Source organism: Rhinolophus sinicus, linkage group LG04 (genome assembly GCF_036562045.2).
Source record: "Rhinolophus sinicus isolate RSC01 linkage group LG04, ASM3656204v1, whole genome shotgun sequence".
Taxonomy (NCBI): Eukaryota; Metazoa; Chordata; class Mammalia; order Chiroptera; family Rhinolophidae; genus Rhinolophus; species Rhinolophus sinicus.
Genome location: NC_133754.1, coordinates 111,349,639 through 111,377,127, shown reverse-complemented (window position 1 = coordinate 111,377,127; position 27,489 = coordinate 111,349,639). Strand labels below are relative to the sequence as shown.

Genomic DNA, 27,489 nt, shown 5'->3' with positions numbered 1-27,489 from the left:
TAAAACACTTACGTGGTTCAGAAGTTAAAGCTGTATTCAGCGGTATGTTTACGGCCTCCCTTCCGTTCTGCCCCCTCTATTTGTTTCCCTCCTGCCCCATTTTTATTAGTTCCAGCTTATTCTTCTGTTGCTTCATTTTTGCAAATATAAGCACAAACATGTAGTTTCATTTCCCTTCTTCCTTAAAAACATAGAACTTTATATACGCTTTCTTTTTACTTAATATATTCTGAAGGTCACTACATATAAGTTCTTTTCCATTTTTTTGTGCCTGCATTTTGTCTCTTAATGATGAACACTTATAAATATTGCTGCAGTGAAAATCTTGTGGCTATACTGTTTTGTGTTTGTGCAGGAACAGCTTTAAGATAGTGAGATTTTGGGGTAAAATGGATAAATATGTTTGTAATTCTGTTAGTGTCAAAAAATTACATTTTAGGGACCAGCCCGGTGGCTCAGGCGGTTAGAGCTCCATGCTCCTAACTCCGAAGGCTGCCATTTGATTCCCACATGGGCCAGTGGGCTCTCAACCACAAGGTTGCCAGTTCAGTTCCTCGAGTCCCGCAAGGGATGGTGGGCTCCGCCCCCTGCAACTAAGATTGAACACGGCACTTTGAGCTGAGCTGCCGCTGAGCTCCCGAATGGCTCAGTTGGTTGGAGCAAGTCCTCTCAACCACAAGGTTGCTGGTTCAACTCCCACAAGGGATGGTGGGCTGCACCGCCTGCAACTAGCAACGGGACCTGGAGCTGAGCGGCGCCCTCCACAACTAAGACTGAAAAGACAACTTGAAGCTGAACGGCACCCTCCACAACTAAGATTGAAAGGACACAACTTGACTTGGAAAAAAGTCCTGGAAGTACACACTATTCCCCAATAAAGTCCTGTTTCCCTTCCCCAATAAAAAAAAATAAAAATAAAAAAATAGTTACATTTTAGGGCCGGCCCGGTGGCTCAGGTGGTTGGAGCTCCGTGCTCCTAATGCCGAAGGCTGCCTGTTTGATTCCCACATGGGCCAGTGGGCTCTCAACCACAAGGTTGCCGGTTTGACTCCTTGAGTCCTGCAAGGGATGGTGGGCTGTGCCCCCTGCAACTAAGATTGAACACAGCACCTTGAGCTGAGCTGCCACTGAGCTCCTGGAAGGCTAAGTTGGTCGGAGCGCGTCCTCTCTACCACAAGGTTGCCAGTTCGACTCCCACAGGGATGGTGGGCTGTGTCCCCTGCAACTAGTAACGGCAACTGGACCTGGAGCTGAGCTGTGCCTCCCACAGCTAAGATTGAAAGGGCAGCAACTTGACTTGGAGAAAAGCCCTGGAAGTACACACTGTTCCCCAATAAAGTCCTGTTCTCCTTCCCCAATAAAATCTTTTAAAAAAAATTTCATTTTAAAAAGGCAGATGTAATTATGTCACCCTTTTACTTAAAACTCTCAATGGGTTCGAATTGTTTTGAGGACAGAACTACATCACATAGCCTCAAGGGCATACATAATTGTCATCCTTTGGGGCTTTTGCCTCACTATACTAAATCTTCCCTTGGTTTCCGAGTCCCAGCCATGCTGGTCATTCTACTATTTTCTGGGCCCACCATCTTGTCCTCCACAAGGGAGCGTAGCACTTGTTCTTTTCCTCTGTCCAGAATACTTTCTGTCCTTGTTTCAGTAGTTTACCTGATTTAAAGGATTTTTATTTTCCCAAAAGGGCTGAGCTTCATGAAAGCAGAGACTATCCCTGGTTTTGCCCATAATTACTTTTCTAGTACTTTGTTCAGTTCCTGGGTTGTGGGTGCTCAACCCCCCCTGGGCAGTAGCTAGAATTGTCCAAGGGGAGGTGGAGGCTGTGTGGTTATGTCTGGTCTGCTGCATAGGGGTCTGTGAGACTGGTAATTAGGGATCCGAGTTAATGTGTAGGAGCTGACGGAGCAGCTTGTATACAGTAAGGCTGTTGTCTACGTGCCTGATGCTGGAGATTGAATTCCACAGGGCAGGCATTTGGGAAAGGAAAATCGATGTGCAGTGAGGAAGAACACGAACAAGCTGAGGCCACGGCAAGCCAAATTGAAAGCTGTGTCAGTTCTGTTGCCTGCGATGGTCGTGTGGATAACCTGCAAGAGCTGGGCCCTTGCTATGGAACTAACCACACACTCCTGGCCAGGAGTCGGAGCACGAAGAGCCTGGGAGAGAAGATCCAGTAGTTGCTGCAGTCAGTGCAGGCCCCAGCACACCTTTCATCAGTGAGGTGGGTGGCGAGGTCAGCGGGGGCAGCTTACCGAAATGCCCCTTTGCTTGTGCCCTCCACCTGCTGTACAAGGAGCCCTGTACAAACTAGAGGCTCCGCCCAAACCAGAAACAAACACGAAAGGAAATTCTGGGGACTGTGGTTCAGTTTAGCTAAGTTAAAACATTACAAAGTGAAATGATGAACTTAGGGTTTTAAATTTCCAAGTCAGGTTCCACATAAGGGAGTTTCTGTGTCTGCCCTAAAAGTACAAATTGAATTCCCAGTTTGTAAGAGAGCATTGATTGGTAAAGGAATGGGACTCTGAAGATTGGATTAGGGGCATATGGTCAGATTCCGATTGAGATGGAGACCTTGAATCCCTAAAATTTGCTGCGCTCTCTTTGCCAAGAGAAGCAGTCTTTCCATCTTATGCCTGAGCAACTTAGTCTACATTTGCTGGAAAAACCTGTAATTGGCCTCTCTTATGATAATCCTGCAAACCCCAAAGGGTGAGATGAAGAGTGACTCAGGAGGAGGTGTGCTGCCCTCCAGAAGATTGTCTGCTTTGGCATTATATAGATAGGAACTTGGGGAATACGTGTGGGGATGGATCTTAAGGGTGTGGTGTAGTGGTGGAAGAAACATAACGTAGGGTTAGGCTGAATTCATTGATATGGGCCCATAAGCCAAGATTCTGAATCCAGTGTTGTAGCTTGAATGGTTAGAAAGGTCTCTTTGGTTGATTGCCTGAAACAACCCAAAAGGTGGCCTTTTCTAAGCGAAATGGAGATGCTAGAACTTCCTTGGTGTACAATACAGGAAGGGTCCAAAAACTTACCGAGACTGGAGTATTGGAGTGGATTTGTTGTGAAAGACCTGCTTGCCCACCCTGGGGGCATTCAGCACTCGTGTCTTATCCCACAGCCGTAAGACATTTTTATTTATTTTTTATTTTTATTTTTTATTAAATTTATTGAGGTGACAATTGTTAGTAAAATTACATAGAAAGAGGAGCCCGGTGTTCTTGAGAGCGCTGGTCACTGTTCTTTATACGTCAGAAAAATCACAGCAGGAATTGCTGCACTGAATTGGTGTCCATAAATGCAGTGCGGATAGTTGGATCTGAGGGTGGCAGGTCTGTTGAATGGTCTTTTTAATTGAGAGTTAATCTCTGGGTTACAACTATTGGTCATTTTTTTTTGGTTTACTCGTATTGTTTAATCTTAAAAAGTTTTTCCTTTAAATTACACAGTAAAAGATAAAAGCAATCCCATGTAGTTTTCATTCATACTTTTCACTATTTTTGAAATATTAGTCCACAAAATAAGGTTTACCTAATTAAAATACATGGTCTTTCAATATTTCATACCGTTGGTGGGACTATTCATTTGGTAGAGACTTTTTGGAAAGTGACTTCACTATACTTAATTTAAAAGGTGCATAATCTGTTTGGCCTACCAATTCAACTGCTAGGAATTTGTTGTATAGGTGTATTTGCACAAGTATACAAATCTGTATGTGTGGGAGTATTGGGGTTAATGGTAAATGGTCTTTATATCCATTTTAGTGTTGGTCTTTATATCCATTTTAGTGTGTGTGCATTTCAAGATGTTTGTGTATCTACATTGTGTTTTAAGTATTTGCACAACATTGTGCTAGTAGATTCTCAAAAGTCTTACCAGTGTTTCCCTCTGGAGGTGGGACTGATGGAAGAAGGGGGAAATGTCTTATGACTGCAGTGCAGTTCTGAGAAAGTTTAAGCAAGGCCTGCGAGAGATGCTCCAGCCAAAATTGGGTCAGAGGCATCCCTTGTCCTGCAGGAGTGGGCCTGCTTTATCATTCTGCTGCTAGAAGCAGTCTGTGTATGGGGAGCCTGCAGCTGGAAGGAGGGCGATGATGGCTTCAGTGGAGCTGCTGAGTCATTCACTTAAGCTCCCCATGGTCGGTGAAACTCCCCAGGGTAGGTGGTCCAGGGGGCTCACCTCATTTCCATATTCACACCTGGCAGCTGGCCTGGGGCTCATGTGAGATGACTTGCTGTGAACATTCAGACATGTTTCTGGCACAGTTTTCTGTTGGGTAGAGTTAGGAGTAGAATTGCTGGGTCACATATTATGCCTGTGTTTAGTATTTGTAGGTAGTGCCAGACTTTTCCAAAGTGGACATACCAGTTTCTGTTCCTGCTATAGCGAATACATTCTTGTGGCTCCCCATCTTCACCAATATTTGGCATTGTTGGTCTTTTTAATTTTAGTGGTTCCAGTGGATACGTAGTAGTAACTTACCCTGGTTCCTGCCTCCTAAGTTAGGTGTGGCCATGTGATTTGTCTTACGCAGTGATGTGAGCAGAAGAGACTTGTCACAAACTTAAGAGCAATGGCGAGATTAAGCAACTAAGATTTCTGGAGTTTTTAACCATAGCATACTTACTAACCTATCTTTTTTAAATAGATTTTATTTTTAAGAGCAGTTTTAGGTTCGCAGCAAAATAGAGCAGAAAGTACGAGTTCTCCTGTACTGTTATCCCACAGATGCACAGCCTCCCCATTCTCAGTGTGCTGTACCAGATTATACATTTATTACGATCGATGAACCTACGCTGACACATCATTATCATCCAAAGTCCGTCACAGTTTATATACTAGGGTTCACTTTTGGTGGTGTACTATATTCAGTGGGTTTAAACAAATTAAAAATATGTAGCCACCATTATAGTATCATACAGAATAGCTTCACTGCTCTGAGAGTGCTTTGTTCTCTGCCTATTTGTTTTTTACTGATTTCTAAATTCCATTGTGGTCAGAACACTATGTAATTAAAAGCTTATGAAATTTTCTGACGCTTTATAGCCCAACAGATCGATTTTTGTAAATGTCCTGTGTGTGCTTGGAAAGAATATGGTTTTTTATTTGTTGGGTGCTGTGTTTTATGTTTGTCAGTTCAGCTTGGTTAATCATGTTAAATTCTTCTACATCCTTATTCTGTTTTTCCTTTTCTTTTCAGTCTTTTGGTTGTATTGGTTACCAAAAGAAATGTACACATGTACTGTGGCGAGCCAGCCGCCACGAGTCGATCAGTACCTGAAAAGGGGAGTGGGAATGAAAAAAGACACTCACACAAATGATGATGCGATCGCGGACCCCAGTGATGCTGAAGCCACTAAGTTTATTCTGTCCCCAGAATTTATACATTCTGTGGACGTGCAGTTTAACAAGCACAAAAATGCATTACCTCATTAACAGTAAATCTTTAACTTTAGACACAGAAACTACAAAATAACTAAAACTCCCAAAAGCAATTATCCTTATCAATTGCCTTGAATAGCCATCAGTCTTCTGTGTCCGGGAACTGACCGCTCCCACCACATTCCTGAGCAGCTTGCAAGCACCCTCCAGATGCAGACAGAGACAATTGCCTCAGGGGGAAAAAATAGGTTAAGCATAAACCGAGCCATTCTGTTAAGGCTCAGAGTTAGCTGTAACCATGGCTCCCCACAATGTACTTTGCTTTTGCTTTTGTCTGTTTCTCCTCAGTTCTGGTTATTATTTTTGCTTTATATATTTTGAGGTTATGTTACTAGGTGCATACATGTTCAGAATTGTATATCTTCTCATGAATTCAGTCTTTTAAAATTGTGTCCCTCCTTAAGGGTAAAGTATAAATTAGAGGTAACGTTTTCTTAGCTTAATGTTAATGTAGCTGTATGTAATGTAGCTGTACTATCTTTGGTTAGTATATGTAGTGTATATATATTTGTACCCTTTTTTTCCTTCTTTAGGAAATTTTCCACCTTTACTTTTTTTTCAACTTTAAGTGTGTTTTTCCAGGACCCATCGACATTTAACAAAATAACAGACATTTGAGTTTAAATCTGTTACCTTAGTAATTGCTTTCTGTTTATTGTACCTGTTTTATGTGCCTTTTCCTCTCTTTTTTTGCCTTCCTCCGTGTGTTTAATTTTTATATTTTTCCCTCTTGAAAGTTACTAAAACATGCATCTTTGCATTATCAGAATCTAATATTTGGTTATTTCTTTTCCTGGGCACTTAACATTTATCTTATTTTCACTTGCATACCACTGTTGTAGTGTTAAAATTCTGTGTGTATTTTATCTTAAGATATTATTAATTTGTGCAGTCAATAGCCTTGTAGATTTACCCACTTTGCTCTTCGTTCCTTGCTGTAATTCCAACCCTTCCATCTTTAAATATTTTCCTTCTGCCTGAAGAATGCATTAGGTTTCCCACCTGTTGTGTGATTGCTGATAGTGAATTCTCTGAGCATGTGTTAGTCTAAATATGTCTCAAATTGATCTTCCTTTTTGAAGGATATTTTTGATGTATACAGAATCCTAACTTGTCAGTTTTCTTCTAAGGCATTGAAAGAAGTTATTGAATTACATCCTCAGCTTCTATTCTTTCTGGAAGATAGGTAAACTGCCAGTTTAATATTTGCTCCCATGAATGGAACCTCTTTTTTACTTCAGACTTACGATTTTTTTTTCAATAGTTTTACTATGATGTGTCTGTATATATTTTTTTATTTTGTGTTTATAGGTCCAATTGAACCTGTGGTAATGCCTTTTATTGTTTTGAAAAGTTTGCAGGCATTATGTTTTAACATGTTTCTGGTGCCCTGTCCCCTACCCTTTTTGAGAGCCCATTTTAATGCGTGTTAGCCTTCCCAGTCTTTTACCTCTCCATGCTTCATTCTGGATATTTTCTTCTGATCTCTCTTTCACTATTTTTTTTTTTAAACAAGATTAGCCTGCTGTTAACCTCATCTGTTGAGTTTATTGGGGTTTTTTTGTTTCAACTTTTGGAAAATCTGATTCTTTGATCGTTTTCTACCAAAGTTTTCTATCTTATGTCTTATCTTTTTGACCATAATACTTATACAACTTTCTAATTTTTTTCGTTTAATAATTTTCGTTATTTCTGTACTCTCCTTCCCCCAGTTTTAAATTGTGATTTTGCCACTGCGATAATTGGCGCCCCTATGGGTCTGCTTTTTGTGGTTTCTTATTTTGTTGTTTCGGCAAGTTTTTATTTTGTCTCCTTGTGGATTAGATTGTGCATGTGTGCATATGCAGGAGATTACGTTTTCAAAATTATTTGAAATAATTGGGGTTTAGGATGATATTCCTAGAGTGGATATATGCTTGCTTCTGCCAGGCATCTGAGGGAGTGGACAGTCTGAGATCACCTCAGTTCAGTTTTAGGGTAAAGATGAGTTGTAGCTGGGCTGCAGTTCTTAGCCTGGCTTCTTACAATTCCTCCAGTCTCCTGCAAGCAATTTAGGATTCCAGCTCCTGTGACATGAGTTCACCAGTCCTCTCCTTCCTTTGGTAGGTCCTGGTGCTCGCCTCTGGCCCCACACCTTTCAAAGCTGTCAGCCTTTCAGCCGTCCCTTAACACTTGGCAGTTGCTCTCGGGCGTAAAAGTGGTTCGAAATGTGGCGTTTACTTCCCTAGATCGTGCCTTTGTGAGTACTACTATTTTTAAGTTCTTTGAGGCCTTCAAGCATAGTTTTAGTGTATGTGTCAGTGTAAAATTTTTGTCTTGGAAGTTTTCGATCATATGCACAAGTCAAGAAAATAGTGTAAAACAACCCCCTTTGTTTCTTTGACACCACTCCAGTGATGTCTGTCTTTCTGGCTTTGAATGCTTCCTGGCTTCTGCCAGGCATGACAGAGGTGTTCTAGGCTTCTCATTTCCCACCTCTGACTTGGAATTAGCCATTCCAGTAAAGAATCCTGGTTCCTGGTAGTTTCTGTTAGGGGTGTTCTTTTAGATTTCAGTTTGATTTTTTTTAGCTTTCAGGAGAGTAGCTAAATTATTAGTTCATCCCTACCAGGAGTTCATTTTTAGCATTGGTGTCTGCAGGTGGCGTTTGAAGACCCAACATGGATTCATAGTTGCTTGTTACCAGTGGTTTTAGGCTTGTTACCAGTGGTTTTAGGCGGGGGTTGTTAGGCCATGGACCTTTTGGCAGTCTGAAACCTATGGGTACTTTCCGAGAATGTTTCTGAATACAATAAATAAAATACAAGGGATCACAAAAGAAATCAATTATTTTTAAATAGTTATAAAATTATGAAAACAAGTTTAATGTAGTAACGTGACTTTAGTAATGTTAAGTGACTATTGTTAACATACAGATAAAAATTTTATATATTAAGATATTAAAATGACAAGTTTTGATGCTTATCAAAAAGTATATTGAGATGGTCTCTGACTTATCCCCTTTCACATATTGACCAACAAATAATTGATAATAGCCAATACTAGAGAGCATTGTAGATCTGTGTGTCACTGCAGTGCAGTTCTGACACCCTAGCTACTTAGGAGTGAGGTCATATACTTCACAGGCTGAGGCACTGACCTCCAACAAAACTGCCCTCACTGCAGACACCAGCCACAAGCTTGGAGTTCCCCAGGCCACACACATTTCTGACCAGCTGGCTACAAATTTGGGGTTCTCATGACCCTCTTAGGTTCAACAATTTACTAGAACTCACAGAACTCAAGAAAGTGCCATATTTATGAATTACAGTTTTATTATAGCAGAAAAAGATCCAAATCAGGACCAGCCAAAACAAGAAACACGTATGGTGAGGTCTGGGAGGGCCTCAGAAGCTCTAGTTCTCTTCCAGGGAGTCAGTCCCAGCACCCTCCTGAATGTGGGTGTGTAACAATAAGTAGAGTCAGTGCATTGTTGACCAAGGACGCTAACTCCAGCTTCAGTCTAGTTGAGGAGGGCGCAGCTCACTGGCCCATGTGGGAATTGAACCGGCAATCTTGATGTTCAGAGCTCGCGCTCTAACCAACTGAGCCATCCGGCCGCCCAGAGTCCTTTATTTTAATATTGAGGAGGTTTTAGGCAAAGGGACAGCCTATACTGGAGGCTTCTAGAATGTAATTTTTAGGTGCCATCCACTGAAGCATTTGTGATTGCACTTGCTGGTAAATTCTTCTAGGTACCTAGGAAGGTTTTGAGTTGTATTCCATTGCTTTTTCTTTCCAGATTTACAAAATCTAAAACCATTGACTCTGCCTCTGAATTTTTATTGTGAAAATTTTTAAGCATATAGAGAAGTTGAAGTAGGCTGTTGAACATCTGTATGCTCACCATCCAGATTCAGTAATTATAAATATTTTGTCATCTTAATCTGTTTTGAAAAATAATAACTTAGGAAATAGGTTACAGACTTTTGAACACCTACAGTAAGTCTGTGTTGCCACCAATTCCAAGTGTGGCTACTCTCCTCTGTCTGCTGTTTTCCCCCAAACTTAAAATGAAATTTCCTGTACATAGAAAACTTGAAACTGTAAGTGAATTATGTAAATGTACCCTCCATTGACATTCATTTGCTAATATTGTGCTGTATTAACATGTTTTGTTGTTAAGCTATTTGAAAGGTACAGTAAATTTCAGACATCATGAGACTTGTTAAAATAGGTATTTTTCTTTGTAACGCCAATATCATAATTGAGAAAATTATTTTTTTTTTAGTATTTAGGTCCTATTCAGATTTTATCCATATGTCCTTCATTTAGATATTTGTGATAACACATTCCTGTTACCATGTTGACCCCTCTGTGAAAACAACTGGAACACAACGTGTTGGCAGCCCGGCTTCAGCTTACACTTGCCGTGTTTGAACATCAGTGCTCCTGTGTACTTTTCACATTAGTGATCCAGGTGTCAGTACCTCTTTGGGACTTAGCATTTTTACTTTAATAGTTTTAGAAAGTTCTTTTTATAAACAGCGTTTGGTGATGACAGCTGGCAGCAAATATTTTGATATGTAATTTTTATTTTGTTTATTACTGCTTTTATATCTGAAATGTTGAAACACCATTTCTTAACCTTTTTGGATGGAGACAGGATACGGTGGCATTGATTTTTGTCGTGCCGTCTTCCTTTGTGGGAGCTATCTATGTGTTTTTAAAATAGGAAATTTATCTCAGCAATGCTACTTGCAATTTGTGTGACTGTGCGTGAGCTATTTTAACTTTTGTGAAGTGGTTTTTGAATTTCCAAAATAGAACAGTTATAGTTTGTGCTTTCTGGTGGTTGTGAGGAGCCTGTGAGTTGATCATGTACCACAGTGCACACACAGTGTGTACTTTGGGACACTTGTTTTTCTGCGAAAGTTTATGAGCATCTCGTGACCTTCTTTGAGAATTTTGAGTTTCAAAATTAAATTCAGGACTGCTGGGAAAATTTTGGGAGGCTGATAGACCAAAAAAGAGGCTAACAACTCCAGCATTTCTTCAAGAGTTTATTAAGGGAACTTCCATAGGAGGTGCGTCTTGAGGCGGAGGCAAGACAACATGGATATCCTCCTTGCCGCATGGCAGGTCCTGAGGAGTTATATAGGACAGGGCAGCCTGTGAAGGGTACTGCTGCGGGACCCACCCCAATAAGGCAGAATTCCTTATGTGCCTGCCCAGGGCAGGGCAGGGCAGCAGCCTGTGCCAGGAACCAGCACACCGTGGGGCATCGGGGAGGCGTTGGTCAGGCAGTCTCTGCTCTTGTCCCGATCTGGCTTGAGGGCTCAGCAGCAGTCATGTCATGGAACAGTCTCGCCTCCACAATGACGCATTTTAAAGATGATTTAGTGAAATTGCAAGGCTGGATAGTTAGCTATATTTAATAAAGATGGACTTAGCAAAGGGAAATCATGATCCCCCCCCTGCTTTTTATTATGAAAAATTTCAAATTGAAATAAAAGTTAAAAGAATAACAGTATGCTCTTCGCCAGATTCAAAATTATTTGCCATTTTCTCTTTATTCTTTGTGTATGTATCATTTTTCTGTGAACCTTTTGAAATTCACAGCAGACATTCTGAATCTACCTCTAGAAATTTCAACTTGTATTTCCTAAGAATAAGTACATTCTCATGCATAACCACAATGTAATTATCATGCTTTTAAAGGTTAATAATTCTATAATTTCATACACTAGCCCCTGTTTAAAATTCCCCATTTGTCTTAAATATTTCCAATAGCTTTTATTTCTCCATTTAGGGTTTAATTATTGTCTCCCTTTAGTTGCTTTTAATCTCGAGCAGTTATGTCTACCTTTTTTCATATGATAATGACTTTTTGAAGAGTATGGCTCACTGGTCTTGTAGAAACTTCTCACTTGCTCCTGTATCACCTGTATTTCTTGTAAACTGTAAATTAGCTCTAGAGTCGAGTAGATGTAGATACAGCACTTTGGACAAGAATGCGCTCTAAGTGATGCAGTGTCCTCCACGTCATATCACATCTGGAGCATGCGCCTCTGTAAAGTGTTCGTGCTCACTGTTAGTGGTGCTGAGTGGTTTGGTCCCTCCGTTGTCGTGAGGGAGCATTTATCAGGTAATTGTGGGTCATCCTGTGGTGCTGTGCAGTATTGTTCTCCTCAGCCTAATGGGGGGTCTCTTCGGAATACACGACTGTCTTTTTTTATGGCTTTGAAGTTAAGCTCCATTTAAGAACATTTTTTGTAATATTTGAAAAAACTTGTACGTATAATTCCTGCTATCCTAGAAGTGAGATTTTGCTATCAGCATGTAAAGTTTAAATTTTTCCCCCTCAGTTTGTCTTATTTACTAAATTAAGCACTTTAGTATAATAACTTAAGGTAAAAATAGTATGTTTTTTATAAAATGAAAAAATTAAGTTTTGCCCTTTCCAGTCAAAAGAGAGTGAGGTTTGTTTCAGGAAAACTCCAATTCATCTCAATTTTCAAAGCATTATATGGTAACTATTGAAGCAAAATGAAGCCACGGTTTCATTAGTTAGCAAGCTTCAGTGTTTTCCTTTCACTTAGTCTCTATACATTTCTTTCTGGTCTTACAGGAGTTGGGATAAGATTTGGCAGTTGGAATATTAATTGCAAGTCAAAAATGGAGGACTTTCATCTGAAGTTTTACGTTCTTATATTGTTCAAAAAAGCTCCTTGTGTCCTTCCCCCATTGCAACTCTTCAATTTATATCTTATACTGTAAAAACGTATTAACGAGTTCAACCTGAAAATTTTAACGCACAATAGAAAGTATTACCAAAATAAGCTTAAGTGTAGTGAGGAGAAAGCACACGCATAAGAATGGTGGTGGGCTAAATTCGTCTTGTTACAGAACCAATGTAATTTATTAAGGTAGGCTCTACATTGACATTTGTGTAGGTTAAAATATTCCTTAGTCTGAAGTAAATAGAAGTGGAGAAAAGGAGCGGTGTCATGGGACATTGTTTAAAGTTCGGAATTACATCATTTATTATATGCTGATGGGAATATTATAGTGGTAGGAGAGAAATTGATACAGAAGACAGAGATGGGATTGATAAAACAAGTGAAAGGATTGAATTTAAACAATCATGTTACTGTATCAGCAGGGGATAGCAATTAATGGTGAATTTGGTGGTGGGAAGGTGAGTAGTTCTCATTTGTTGGCTTCTGTTTTCCTAGCAGATAACAAGCTCATTTGCTGACATTGGGGTGGTATTCTTGAATGGTCACTTGAGGCATGAGATTATAAGTTTGCGGTTTTTCAGCCATAGTTACCAGCTTAAGTTGTAGGCATAGTAGGCAGGGAGTTGGGTTATGGTTTCGCCACCAAAGTGACAAGAAGAGGAGGGAGAAAATGGAGAAAAGCAAGGAAGTCACTGTAGTGGTTGACTGTCCATGGATCTCAGTCAGTCCCCAGGGTAGACAAGGGGACAAAGACAAAATGGTCACGATGGAGGTAATGGTTGCACCAAAGAATTGTTAAGCAAGGGGTGTTAGTTTTAAAAAGTGGAATGATCAGAGGTGGCACTGAGTGTTAGATGCTTGCAGCCAAGATTCCAGAGGTATTGCAGTCGTACAGGTGGTGAATGGTCGCTTGTGACAGGAGATAGGTGGCTGGAGGGGGCGGTCGTCTGAAGTAAGGATGTTGAAGAACTGAGGGGACAGGTTGTTGAAAGGATCACATGTTGCCAAGGCTGTGATGATAGTGGTAGAAAAACAGGTGCAGCAGGTACCAGAGTCCTCGGTGTGGGCAGATGACTAGAGGCCTGATAGGTACCTGGCTGCAGCCTAAAGGGGCTGCTGCCCTGCGAGTTCTGGCGCACAGGCCTCCCTGTGGGGGATTCAGGCAGGAGATAGTGTGTAAGTGTAGACAGTGGGGAGTACACACAACAGCACTGAGAGAGCTGCAGGGTGATGGGACACCTGACAGACTTCGCTAAAGGCAGACAGCCTTCCAGAAGACAGTGGAGAGTTTGCACAGACAGGGATGGTCCCAGGAGGTCAGGGGAGATCAGTGTGGGAGCCTTGAATGAGGGAAGCTGAGAGGTCTGGTGTTGAGCACGGCAGAGGGATGTAGGCTTGCGTGGCTGTTAGATGGACTCTTAGGAAAAGATGGGTTACCCGCCAGTTGTCCTGGCAGCACTGCCCTCGGCTTGGGGCCGTGAGGCAGGCTGGTGCAGCTCTTAGGAAGAGCACTTGGGACCTTGAACAGGAAAGAGTTACCTCCAGAAAAGATGCTGCTCTTGGGTTTTCATCAGAATTACCGTCACTTGAGACGCTATTTATGTTCCTTACTTACTTGTGTACTGTCTCTCTCCTCCTACCTAAACTCGAAACAGTAGGCATTCAGTGAATATTCATTGATGAATTATACAATCCATTCCCTTTTAAATCTATCATCTTTGAATAATAAAAGTTTTACATGGTTAAGAATTTTTACCAAACTAATTCCTCTCTTCCTCATTAATTAGGCTTTTTAATTATTTTAACTATTTTGTTACATTTTAGTCTCTAGAAAATTAATTCAGCATTGCCTTTAATTCTTAAACCTGTGAACACATGGCTATAAATTACAGACATTAAGACTAATACATGAGAACTGAATGTAGTCATGTGGGTTTTTGTGTTTTATGAGAATATGTCTCCATATATGTTTTACTATGTGGACTGAAACTGGAACCAAATTGGCTTAAATGATACACTGCTTCTATAAGATATCTTAACTTTTGCATGAGTGGAAGTTTCTTTGAGGCTCCTTCAAAGTTACTTGGTCTTTTCCTTTGTTTTCTGGAAGCTTGGGAGCAGAAAGTGAACTGTAAAGTCTTGTTGGCTGTAATTGTTTCTCTTGCCCAAGGCGCTGGCCTGCTGACCTTCCACTGAGCTGTGGCTCTGTCTTGAACTTGACTCCTGTGCTGTCTCCTCTCCAGCTGTTATTCCACCTTTCCTCCACCCTGACCTCACATGTCACCACCCCCATGCGATAGGTCTTTGTGTCCCACCAAGGAGGTGGGCCATTCATGCCAGTCTGAATTTCTTCTGGCACCCCAGCCAGCATCCACCCTTTTCTGACCTTGACAGCAGAATGGGTCGAGCAACTGTGGAGGAAGCCAGATACTATGCTGTGTCCTCTGAGGAACTGTACTTCGGGGCTTGCAAATGCCCCAGACCTACTCATGGAAGGGTCCAGCGCCTCCTTTTCTCTCTCACTGAGCTGTCCCAGGCACCCAGGTCTGAGGAAATAAAAGTTAATTGCTTCTGGGCAGGGTGCATTTTAGCTAATGTTATGTTTGAAATTTGATGTCACATTTGATGGCTTACTCGGATAATTTTGCTCTTGTGATGCTGTAGTAATGAACTATTATTTCACTATTTTACAGAGTGCTTATGATTTCACGTATTTTTGCTGAACTTGTAAAAGAGGCACTTGGATGATGGATTAACAAGAACATTGAAATTCTGTGCAGTTTCAAATTGGAGCATATTGAATTTTCACCCTAGTTCAGCAGCTCTGCTGCTCACTTAAATACAGATGAATGAAGACCCCATTCGGGAAGACACCTGGCCAGCGGTCCAGAGCTGATGCAGGTAGGCAGTGCAGTTCTCTGCATACCTTAGTGCAACAAACTGAAAAGAGGTGTAAAACTGAGGAATACTGTCACATAATTCCTAGTGGTTTGATCTTTTGAAAGCGTTGTGGTTTCCAGTATTTCATACACATACATGCGAAAAAACAGGTTTAGTTTTTTGAGAGGCGGGGGTCATAATTTTTGCCCAGTGGTCTCACCTTCTAGCAAGTTATAGATGGCCAATAAATTTAGCAAGTGAATGTAAATACCTAGTGAATAGGATTATAGTATGTAAAGGATTTGTCATTTCTTTTTGAAAGAAGTGACAGTGAGGCAACTAGATGAGTATTAGATTTAGTAAGATTTAGGTTATTTATAGCAATTTGAAGGGAAAAAGATAGATTCGGAGTTTTTGTATATTTGAAATAACTTTACTAGAATGAAATGCATGGAAATGACTATTTAATAGAAATTATTCTTATGTATGTGGCACACAGCTAATATAACTAGAAGTTTAGACTTTGTATGATTTTCATCTACCCCCAAAACAAAGATAAATTTTACAGGCTACACTATAAAATAGGTAAGTGATATTTTCTTTAGGACTCAGATTCTTTTCCTTTTCAAAAATACATTTGAGTGTTGAAAAAGTTTATCGTAACATTTTAAGGTTCTTTGATAAATGAGTTTGAGAGTTATGCTAGCAAAATTCTTAATCTGACAGAAATGGTTGCAGTGTGATTTAGAACTATTTCTTACGTTTATTAAATATAGTATTTGGAATTTTTTGTAGAAGAGCCACAGGGATTCTGAGTTTTAAGTACCCCTTATCTCTTTTTTATTTTAGTTTCTCTTTTAGAATGATAATATTGATGTAACTGTTCAATATTTGTCAGTAAGATTAATTTGTGGTAGTGATGACAGACTTCCAGTAAGGCATCTGAGAGTGTGCTATTCCAGTCCCATCTCTCCTGGGCTCTATCGTATTCTCATTAGCTGTATAAAAGAACACTGGCGCATTTTGTATCCTCTTGAACCTTGGGTTTTCTCATCTAAACAATGGGACTGTTAGGGTATGTGCCGGTACTTGTTGGGGTTATGAGAAATAAATGAGCGTATGTGTGTCAGGTGCTTAGCTGGGTGCCTGGCCCATTATAGCTGCTCTATAAAAGGCATTGTTCATCGTACTATTCACAAAAAAATATTTTTTATTTCATCTCATTAGTTGCAAAAATTGCTGTCAAGTTTTTGGTCAGTGAAGTGTCCCGTGTTGCTGTTATTTGAAATAGTAATTTTCCAAAGTTCTTTTTATGTACACCATTGCAAATTCTTCACTGATTTTGAAGTCACCTTGTTAGGAGAGCAAGCTGATGAAAGTGATGTGTCATGTGGTATAAGGAGCCAAAGGAGTTAAACCAAGAGACGTTAACTGTTTTCCAGGGAGAGGTTGTTAATCCTAGTCAGTATTTTGATCTTATATTTTCTTTTTGTTATTTCTCAGAGGATATGGCATAGGGCTAAAGACAAAGTGAGTACTCTGTAAATTCTAGTTGGTCTGTTAGACCATGAGGTCATGCTGTTTCTCACGGTTATGTGATAGATCCTATTTTAGAAAGATTGCTTACTCCTTTACAGTATTGTTTATAAAATTCTCGTAATCATTCTTCCTGTTACATAGACAAAGGCTCGTCGCTTTTAAATCCTTATATCAATAATGAATGTACCCATTTACAAATAAAAGACAGTTCATGAAAGGGGGGTTTCTTTCTCTTACACAACAGGAAGCCCAGGTAGGCATTCCAGAGTTGGTATGGAGGCTCAGCTCTGCCCTTAGGCTGGTGCCATCTCAAAGGTTAAAGCGCGGTGGCTTCAACAGGTCCAGCTCCTAGGCATCTCTTCCGTGGTGGGCCTTGGGGTAGCCGGGCTTCTTACATGAGGCTTCCAGAGGGAGTGTCCCAAAAGAAACAGGCACACCTGCGTGGTCTCTTCTGTCGGAGTCTCTGCTGTATTCTGCTCATTGAGGCACTCAAGGTGCCTGCCCAGGTTCAAGGGAGGGAGCATGTGCTCTGTGAATGGGAGGAGTGGCGGAGGATTTAAAACGCCTCTGTGGTAAATGGATTGGGCAGGCAAGTCCCGTACCTGACGCTGTGTTTGACGTAGTGTGAGTCAGAGATCAGTGTGAAAATTGAATTTTTACATTCTTTTTATATATCGCGTTCAACATAGTAGAGATTTCTATTTTAAAAATAACAGGTTTATTTATATAATTAGAATGGAATTTAATTGGTTACTAAAATAATAGTTTATATATATATCTAATGACATTGGGCAGCAAGTCTTATTATATAACTTTTTTCATTTATTTTTCCCCATGGCATTAGCCTCAATTTTTACTAGTTTACCAAAGGCTGCAATTTTTCTCCTTTAATGAAATACTTTAATCAGACGTATAGGTACAGGGAATGGTAATAATAGATACCCATGTACCTAACACTCAGATTTAACAACGAATTTTTGCTATATTTAATTCAAGTATTTTTAAAATGTTGATTTTATTTTTATCAAATTGATAAAAATTCAGTTAAAAATGTCAAGTTGTGCCAGAGATTTATAATAAAAAGTAAGAGCTCCATTAGTTGATTTTTTTTTTTAACTTCCAAATTTTTTAATAATCTGAGTACACAAATTACTCTCTTTTTGGACAATTTTAGATATTATGTATTGACATCTGTTGAGGGTTTTGGCTTTTTCACATGACATCTCCTTTTGCCATAAGCCTCCTAATAAAGATCTTGGATAAAATTGTATTTATTATTTTTATTATAATTACTATATAATTACTATATAAATACTTTTGAGCCAAGTAATGCAGTATGATTACTTTTTTCTTTGTACAGCATTTTGTTTTTCCTGGAGTTTAGTGATTGCGTTATTCTTTTTATATTTGCTTAGATTTCTTTGCAACTTGGGAGTCTCTTAAACCCTCTGATAACTTCATAATAAAACTCCTCTCAGTATAATTTTCTGCATATTAAGTGCGATAGATAACTCATATGTTTGTGATTTTCTTAGAGTTTTTCTAGTGCCTTCTGTCCTTTTCTGATCTGTGTGGTTTGTGGTCTCCACCTGCTGCAACATCATCGCCCTGGAATTCCTTTTTCCTTGCATACTTTGGCTTCTTTTTGTTCCTGGATGCCAGGCCTTTCCTTTTTCAGTGTAGCCTCTCGCCTAGGGTAAGCATATACATCTTCAGAAGCTTCAGGAGTATGCAGCGAATGAGTTGATTGTTAAAGCTGCAAGTGGAATGTTCATGCTCTTTTGTGCATGTTTGAAATTATCTCTTGTCTCTAATAATTTTTCAAAAATACATGTAGAAAATTAAGTTTTTATTGAGACCTTGCATCAACCTTGTCCTTATTCTACTCTTATGCTCAGTAAAGGATTCTAGGTTGGAAATGACTTTTCATTCAGAATTTTCCAGGCAGTACTCCATTCATTGTCTTTGAGATCCCAGTGTTGCTATTTGAGGAAGTTGGATGCCATTTTCATTTCTGAACCTTTGTCTGTGTCCAGTGGTTTTCCCCTCTTTACTAGAAACTTGAAGAATTGTCTTTTATGTGTTCTGAAACTTAACATTTATTCACATGTATTGTTTCAGGCTTTTCAGTCCTTGGATTCATCTTTCATGTGGAAATCTGTGATTTCTTTGAACATCTGTCATTATTTCTTTTGTCTCTGGAATACATGCTACCTGGATGTTATGCCTCTTAGGTCGTTTTTTTTTTTTTTTTTTTTTTTTTTAACTTTACTAACAATTGTCACCCCAATAAACTTTAATTGAACAAAACAAAACAAAGCAAAACAAAAAGATAACTTATCGGTTAAAGAAATGTTTTTAAGGATATTTCCAAATATTTCAAATATTTTCTAATCTTATTATTAACTTATTTCAGTTGATAGCTTTTTTGTTAAGTGTACGGAGAGATAAAAACACCTCATGGCTAAACATCCTATTAATTAAATATTATGATAGGGTTGAATACAAATTACAAGAGTTTAAAGATTAAATACAGATTACAGGGATTTAAGACGTATGTGTTCACAATTGTTTTTAAATATAAGACAATTTGATTCTAGATCATATTAAGCCTAGATCAGTTCAAGATTTTTTTTTAACCTCCAGTTATTTCCATCATCCCATTCTTTCTGAGGAAGTTTACTATATTTTCCAACCTTAAAAAAATTTCAATAAACATTTTAAATTTCTAGGAGCTGTTTTTGTTGTTGTTGTTATTTCATGCATACAAGTAGCTTATGCTTCTGAGGCTGTAAGTTGTGGTTTTAAAAAGCGTTTCTTGAATTAGCTCAGCCTCTTATTTGTGTCTTTGTGTCTCTACTTTTACTCTGTTTCATCTGGAGGTTTTCCCTAAATCTCTTGTGATCTGAGGCAAGGCACAGAAAAGTTGATTGGAAGCTGTGTTTGTGAAGATGGGCATTGTTGTCTGGTGGACTTTACTTGCATTATCGGGGCCTCCACATGCCCATGTTCGTGGGTTTCTCAACAGATGAGATTTCACATTTCTTGCTTGTATGATGAGATTTCTTGATTTCTCCCTTAAAGTTATAAAGTCATACTCTTTTTCCATCTGTTGAAGTGGCACCCCCAGAGACCATTGCTGGTCATTCAAAGATGGACTTATTAAATTTGCTGAGCAGCAGGGAGAATGTCACCTTGACAAGCTTCCTAGGGAAACTTCACAAGAGGAAAAGGTGCTCAGCGGGGAGGAATGAGTGAACTGAGACATGGAGGCAGTGAGTGTGGTGTAGAGGCGCGTCGGTGAGTGTTTCTAATCCACGTGAGTTGCTGGAACAGACCTTGCTTGGTCTTTATCTTTGCAGTATCTGAGTTCACACAAAGTTAAGTTAAAAGTTGGTCATTTTGGAACATGTATCTGAATGAGCTTTTGTTAGAACAGTTTGAGTGTAATGTAGGTTTTCTTGCCCGTTACGGTTTAGTACAGTTTAAATAACTTGTGAGTCGTAGAACAGTTTGTTTCGTAAATGTGGCTCTATTTCTTTTCTAACTTCAATCAGTAGATAGATGTAGCTGCCTAGTAAAGGACCTTGTTCTGTTTTCTCTGGAAAATCTGTGATGCTTAGATGGGTGATATAATCCACTCTTGATGACAAACTGACATCCGCACCCAGTGGATGGATACACACCTTTTACTTGCATTTTCCATTTAATGGTATGTGTTGGTGACCACTCCTTAGGAGTATATAGAGATCTTCCTCATGGCTCTTGACACAATTGCATAGGATTCCATTGTGTTGGTGTATCATATTAGTTTGTTCAGTAGTCAGTTATTTGGACATTTGGGTTCTTTCTATTCTTCTGCTATTAGAAATAATAACTGCAGTCAGTAGGCTGGTCCATATGTCTTGCCAGAGTGTCGTTGGGATAGATTTCTAGCAGTAGAACTGAGTCACATTTTACATGCCTGTGTTATTATGTGAGATACCACCAGATCCCCCTCTGTGGGCTCTGGGCCAGTTTTCATTGCTACTGGCAGGCAGTATGTAAGTGTTTCTGTCTCCCATTGTCTTGACAGAGTAGTATGTTGTCAACTGCATGGATTTTTGTCCATCTGATGGGTGAGAAATGGTGTCTCAGTGTAGTTTTTAAGTGGGAGGCTGAATATCTTGTCTTACTTGTTTGTAAGGGCCTCTTTGTCCTTCCTTTATCTCACCCATTTTTCTTCTCTACTTTCAGAAGCTCTTTTTAAAAATGTCCGAGTTGCCAACCTTTGTGGTATGAGTAATGTATCTCCCTACTCTGTGGTGTCAGCCACTTGGAGATAACCCTCCTTGAGTCCCTGTTCTCTTGCTCTTCTGTGTGGGTTTCAGCCGACTTCCTGTTGGACTCCTGCACTTCTGGGTTTTATCTGTGGTTTCTCAGCACCTGTGTGTTTATGTTTTTCTCTCTAGTTTTCTGAAGAGTATCCTGCAATAACTTTGAGAGAAGATTGTGTGAGATGTAATTCTGAATGCATACACGAATGTAAATGTCAATTGTAATTTAGCTGGGTACAGGGTTCAAATCATTTTACCTCAACTTTGAAGGCATCACTTACCTCTTGTTGCCTAGCCCAGTGTTCATGATGGAAAAATAAGTCTGGTACCTCTTCATTTCTTTAAAGGATTTTAAAAAAATACACTTCATTTTCTTAGAGCAGTTTTAAGTTGATAGCAGAATTCGGCAGACAATTTCTCATACACCCCTTTCCTCTCCCTACCCTTCCCCACTGGTAGAGTCCCACACCAGACTGTATATTTGTGACTGTATGTTTGTGACACATGTATGCTGTGACATAATTGTCACTTAGAATCCATAGTTTACCTTAGGGTTCTCTCTTGGTGTTTCACATTCTATGGATTTTGACAAATGTATAATGCCATGTATCTACCATTACAGTGTCACACAGAACAGTTTCACTGCCCTAAAAACTTCTGTGCTCTGCCTATTCATCGCTATGTCCCCTTAACCCCGGCAATCAATGACTTTTTTTTTTCCATTTTTCAGTTACAGTTGACATTCAATATTATATTAGTTTCAGGTGTACAGCATAGTAATTAGACATTTGTATAATTTACAAAGTGATCCCCCGATAAATCCAGTACCCTCTTGACACCATGCATAGTTATTACCACATCATTGACTATATTCCCCATACTATACTTTCCATCCCCGTGACTGTTTTGTAACTGCCAATTTGTACTTCTTAATACCTTTAACCACTGAGTTTTTATTGTCTTCATAGTTTTATCTTTTCCAGGGTGTCATAGTGAGAATCATACAGTAAGTAGCCTTATCAGATAGGCTTCTTTCTTGGTAATATGCATTTAAGATTTCTCAGTGTTTTTTCATGGCTTTTTAGCTGATTTCTTTTTAATACTGAAAAATATTTTGTCTGGATGTAGTGCAGTTTATGCAGTTACCTACTAAAACACTTCTTGGTTGCTTCCAACTTTTGGCAATTATGCATGAAGCTTCTGTAAACATCCATGTTCTGTATTTGTGTGGACATGGTTTCAAGTCCTTTGGGTAAATGCCAAGGAGTGTAATTGCTGGATCATATATTAGGTTGGTGCAAAAGTAATTGTGGTTTTTGCAATTATTTTTAACCTTTAAACCACAATTACTTTTGTACAAATCTAAGTATATTTAGTTTTATAAGAAACCACCAAATTTGCATTCCCACTGGCATTGAGTGAGAGTTCCTGTTGCTCTACATCCTGTAGCATTTGGTGTTGTCAGTCAGTGTTTTGGATTTTCACCATTCTAATAGGTGTGTAGTGGTACCTCATTGTTTTGAGTTTGCATTTCCTTGATGACATACCACATGAAGCATCTTTTCACATGCTTATTTGCTATCTGTATATCTTCTTTGGTGAAGTGTCTGTTAAAGTATTTGGTTCATTTTTTAATCAGGTTGTTTTATTTTTCCTTTTTTTCATTATTGGGGAAGGGCAACAGGACTTTATTGGGGAACAGTGTGTACTTCCAGGATTTTTTCCAAGTCAAGTTGTCCTTTTAATCGTAGTTGTGGAGAGCGCAGTTCAGCTCCAGGTCCGGTTGCCATTGTTAGTTGCAGGGGGCGGAGCTCACCATCCCTTGTGGGAGTCCAGGAGTTGAACCGTCAACCTTGTAGTTGAGAGCCCACTGGCCCATATGGGAATCGAACCGGCAGCCTTCTGCGTTAGGAGCATGGAGCTCCAATCGCCTGAGCCACCAGGCTGACCCAATCAGGTGGTTTTCTTATTGCTGAATTTGAAGAGTTCTTTTGTATTTTGGATAGTAGTCTTTCTTCAGATGTTTTTTGCAAATACTTTCTCCTAGTCTGTGGCTTGTCTTACTCTCTCGACAGTGTCTTCCACAGAGCAGAAGTTTTTCATTTTAATGAAGTCCAGCTTATCAATTATTTCTTTCATGGATAGGCCTTTGATGTTGTATCTAGAAATTCCTCAATATAACCAAGGTCTTCTAGATTTTGTCCTATGTTGTCTTTTAGGAGTGTTATAGTTTTGCATTTTATACTTAGGCCTGTGATCTATTTCGAGTTAATTTTTGTGAAGGATGTACAGTCTGTCTACATTTTTTTTTTTTTCCCACATGTGGATGTCCTGTTCCAGCACCATTTGTTGAAAAGACAATCTTTTCTTTGTTGTATTGTCTTTGCTTCTTAGTCAAAGATCAAAGATCAGTTGATGACTGTATTTATGGAGTCTATTTATGGGCTCTAGTCTCTTCCATTGATCTGTTTGTCTACTCTTTCACCAATAAGAGTAGACAAATAGCTCTTCCGTTGTGATTAGCGTAGCTTTATAGGAAGTCTTGAAGTCTAGTAGTATCGGTCATCCAACTTTTTTCTACTTCACTGTTCTGTTGGCTATTCTGTGCCTGTTGCCTTTCCTTACAAACTTCAGAATCAGTTTGTTGATACATCCACAAAATCATTTGCTAGGATTTTGATTGGGATTGCGTTGACTCTGTAGATGAAGTTGGGAAGAACTGACTTCTTGATAGTGTTGTCTTTACCATCTATGAATATGGAATATCTGTCCATTTATGTAGTTCTTTGATTTCTTTTATCAGTTTTGTAGTTCACCTCATATATATCTTGCATATATGGGATGTGAAGTGATATCCCCTCTTTTATTTCTCATTTTAATGATTTGTATCTTATCTCTTTAGTCTTAGTTATCCTGGCTAGAGATTTATCGGTTCTGAGCTTTTCAAAGAACCAGCTTTTGATTTCATTAATTTTTCTCTGTTGATTTCCTGTTTGAAATTTTACTGATTTCTGTTCTAATTTGTATGATGTCTTTTCCTCTGCTTACTTTGCATTTAATTTGAGCCTTTTTCTAGTTTCCTAAGATGGAATTTAGATTTTTAAAAAATTTTTTAGATCATTCCTGTTTTCCAATATACGCATTCAATGCTATAAATTTCCCTTTAAGGACCACTTTCTCTGCATCCCCCAAATTGTGGTAAGTTGGATTTTTATTTAGTTCAAAATGTTTTTCAGTTTGTCTTGAAATTTCTTCTTTGAACCATGTATTTAGAAGTGTGTTGTTTAATCTCCCAAGTAGTTGGGATTTTCCAGCTATCTTTCTGTTATTGAATCTAGTTTAATTCCGTTGTGGTCGGAGAACATGTGTGGTATGATTTTTATTCTTTTAAGTTTGTTAAGGTGTATTTTATGGTCTAGAATGTGGTCTATCTTGGTGAATGCTTCATGGGAGCTTGGGAAGAAGGTGTATTTTGCTGTTGCTGGATGAATTAATTATTCAGTAGATGTCAGTTATAACCAGTTGATTGCTGGTATTGTTCAGTTGAACTATGTCCTTACTGATTTTCTGCTTTTTAGATCTGTCCATTTCTGACAGAATGGTATTGCTCCAGCTATGATAGTGGGTTCATCTATTTTTACTTGTAGTTCTGTCAGTTTTGCATCCTGTAGTTTGATGTCCTGTTGTTAAGTTATGTACACATTAAAGATTGTTACGTCTTATTGGAGAATTGATACCTCTGTCATAATGGAATGCCTCTCTTTATCCCTGATGGCATTTCTTGTTTTGAAATCTCTATCTGAAATGAATACAGCTAGTCCCGCTTTCTTTTGGTCATTGTTAGCATAGTATATCTTTCTCCCATTTATTTATTTTTAGTCTAAATGTAACTTGTATTTAAAGTGAATTTCTTGTAGATAGCATACAATATGGTCTTGTTTTTTGATGGCCTATGACAGTTTCTCTCTTTTTTTTAATATATTTTTATTGGTATGTTTAGACCATTGACATTTAAGTTGATTATTGGATTAGTATTTGCCATATTTATTACTGTTTTTTATTCCTTACTCTTATTTTCTTTGAATTTTTGACATCACTCTTTATCTGCCTTTTACAGTTTTACATTGAGCATTTTACATGATTGCATTTTTTTCTCTTAGCATATCAATTATAGTTGACCCTTGGACAGTGTGGGTTTAAACTCTGCAAGTCCACTTTATGTGGATTTTTTTTTTTACTAAATGTTGTAAATGTATTTTCTCTCTCCTACGGTTTTCTTGATAACATTTTCTTTTCTCTACATTACTTTATTGTAAGAATATAGACTATAATATATATAACATAAAAGTATGTGGTAACGACTGTTTATGTTATTGGTAAGGCTTCTGGTCAACAGTAAGCTATTTACTAGTTAAGTTTTGGGGGAGTCAGAAGTTAAAAGTGGATTTTTGACTGTGTGGAAGGTTAGCTTCCTCCGCACAGTGTTGTTCAAGGGTCAACTCTATACTTTAATTAAAACAATTGTTTTTTTTTTTTAGCCCTAGAGTTTGCAATACAAATAGTTTATAACTATTCCAAGTCCACCTTAAAATAATCCTGTAGTGCTTCCTTCCTTCACTGGTAGTGAGAATACCTTATAATACAAAATATTCTAAATTCCTTCTCTCGTTCTCCATTTACTAATACTATTCTGAACAAAATATCAGTTCGATTATAGCTAAGAAAAATAAAAGTTTAACTTCACTTATTCCGTATATTGGCTATTGTAAATAATACTGCAATGAATAGAGGGGTGGGTGCATTTGTCTTTTCAAATTAGTGTTTTGGATATCTTTGGATAAATACCCAAAACGTGGGATTGCTGGGTCATATGGTAATTCCATTTTTAATTTTTTGAGGAACCTCCATAGTGTTTTCCGCAGTGGTTGCACAAATTTGCAAATCCTACCTATCTAGTACACGAAGGTTCCGTTTTCTCTGTGTCCTTGCCAGCACTTGTTTGTTTTATTGATGATAGCTATTCTGACAGGTGTGAGGTGATATCTCATTGTGGTTTTGATTTGCATTTCCCTGATGATTAGTGATGTTGAGCATTTTTTCATATGTCTGTTGGCCATTTGTATGTCCTCTTTGGAGAAATGGCTATTCAGGTCCTCTGCCCATTTTTAATTGGATTTTTTCCCCCTGTGTATGTTAAGCTGTATGAGTTCGTTATATATTTTGGATATTAACCTGTTACTGGATGTATCATTTGCAAATATCTTCCAATTCAGTAGGTTGTCGTTTGTTTGTTTGTTTTGGTTGGTTTCCTTCACTGTGCAAAAAGTTTTTAGTTTACTTTTTCTTTTGTTTCCCTTGCCTGAGGAAATATATCCCAAAAGATATTGCTAAGAGAAATGTCAAAGAATTTACTGCCTATGTTTTCTTATAGGAGTTTTATAGTTTCAGGTCTTACATTGAAAGCTTTAATCCATTTGAGTTTATCCTTTGTATATTGTAAGGAAGTGATCTAGTTTCATTTTTCTGCATGTTTCTGTCCATTTTTCCCAATACCATTTATTGAAGAGACTGTCTCCACCCCATTTTATTTGTAGGCTTGTCTCCTTTGTCATAGATTGACCATACAGGCCGTGGGTTTATTTCTGGGCTTTATTCTGTTACATTGATCTATGTGTATGTTTTTATGCCAGGACAACACTGTTGATTACTGTATCCTTGTAGTGTAGTTTGATACCAAGTAGCGTGATACCTTCAACTTTGTTCCCCTTTATCAAAATTGCTTGGGCTATGTGGGATATTTTGTGGTTCTGTGTAAATTTTAGGATTATTTTGTTTGAATTCTGTGAAAAATGCCACTGGTATTTTGATAGGGATCGCACTGAATCTATAAGATTGCTTTGGGTATTATGGACATTTTAATGTTAATTCTTCCTATCAATGAGCATTGTATATGCTTCCGTTTATTTGTATTTCCTTCAGTTTTTCTCTTCAGTATCTTACAATTTTCTGAGTTTAAGTTGTTTACTTCCTTGGTCAGATTTATTCCTAGGTTTGTTTATTTTATGCAATTGTAAATGGTATTATCTAAATTTATCTTTCTTATACTTTGCTATTGATGTATAATAACTGATTTCTGAATATTAATTTTGTATCTTGCTACTTTACTGAATTCATATATCAGTTATAATAGTATTTTGGTGGAATCTTTAGTTTTCTCTCTATATATTATCATGTCATCTGCAAACAGTTTTACTTCTTCCTTTTCGATTTGGATGCCTTTTATATATATTTTTTTGTCTGATTGCTGTGGCTAGGACTTCAGTACTATGTTGAATAAAAGAGGTGAAAGTGGACATCCTTGTCTTGTTCCTGATCTTAATGAAAACGGTTTTAGCTTTTCAACGTTGAGTATTATATTAGCCGGGGGTTTGTCGTATATGGCCTTTATTATCTTGAGGTACGTTCCCTCTATTCCCACTTTGCTGAGAGTTTTTATTGTAAATGGATGCTGGATTTTGTCAAATGCTGCTTCGACATCTATTGATAAGGTCATAAACAAAAGGTTTTAG

The 27,489-nt window shown here is 38.5% G+C and overlaps 1 protein-coding gene across 6 annotated transcripts in view; it reads left to right on the top strand.

Annotated features, from left to right (window-relative positions):
• SPIN1 (spindlin 1) overlaps window positions 1-27,489 on the top strand; it is a 70,000-nt gene that overhangs the window by 6,331 nt on the left and 36,180 nt on the right. For 3 of the 6 annotated variants that reach the window (XM_019721170.2, XM_074330224.1, XM_074330226.1), the window contains exon 2: window positions 14,879-15,086. The exons of 1 other annotated variant lie outside the window; for it this stretch is intronic. In XM_019721170.2, coding sequence (XP_019576729.1) covers window positions 15,035-15,086 — 52 coding nt within the window. In that variant the 5' untranslated portion in view covers window positions 14,879-15,034. Of the gene's footprint in view, window positions 1-7,569; window positions 7,703-14,878; window positions 15,087-27,489 lie in introns of all 6 variants that reach the window. 2 more of the 6 variants (XM_074330225.1, XM_074330227.1) reach the window with 2 other exon arrangements.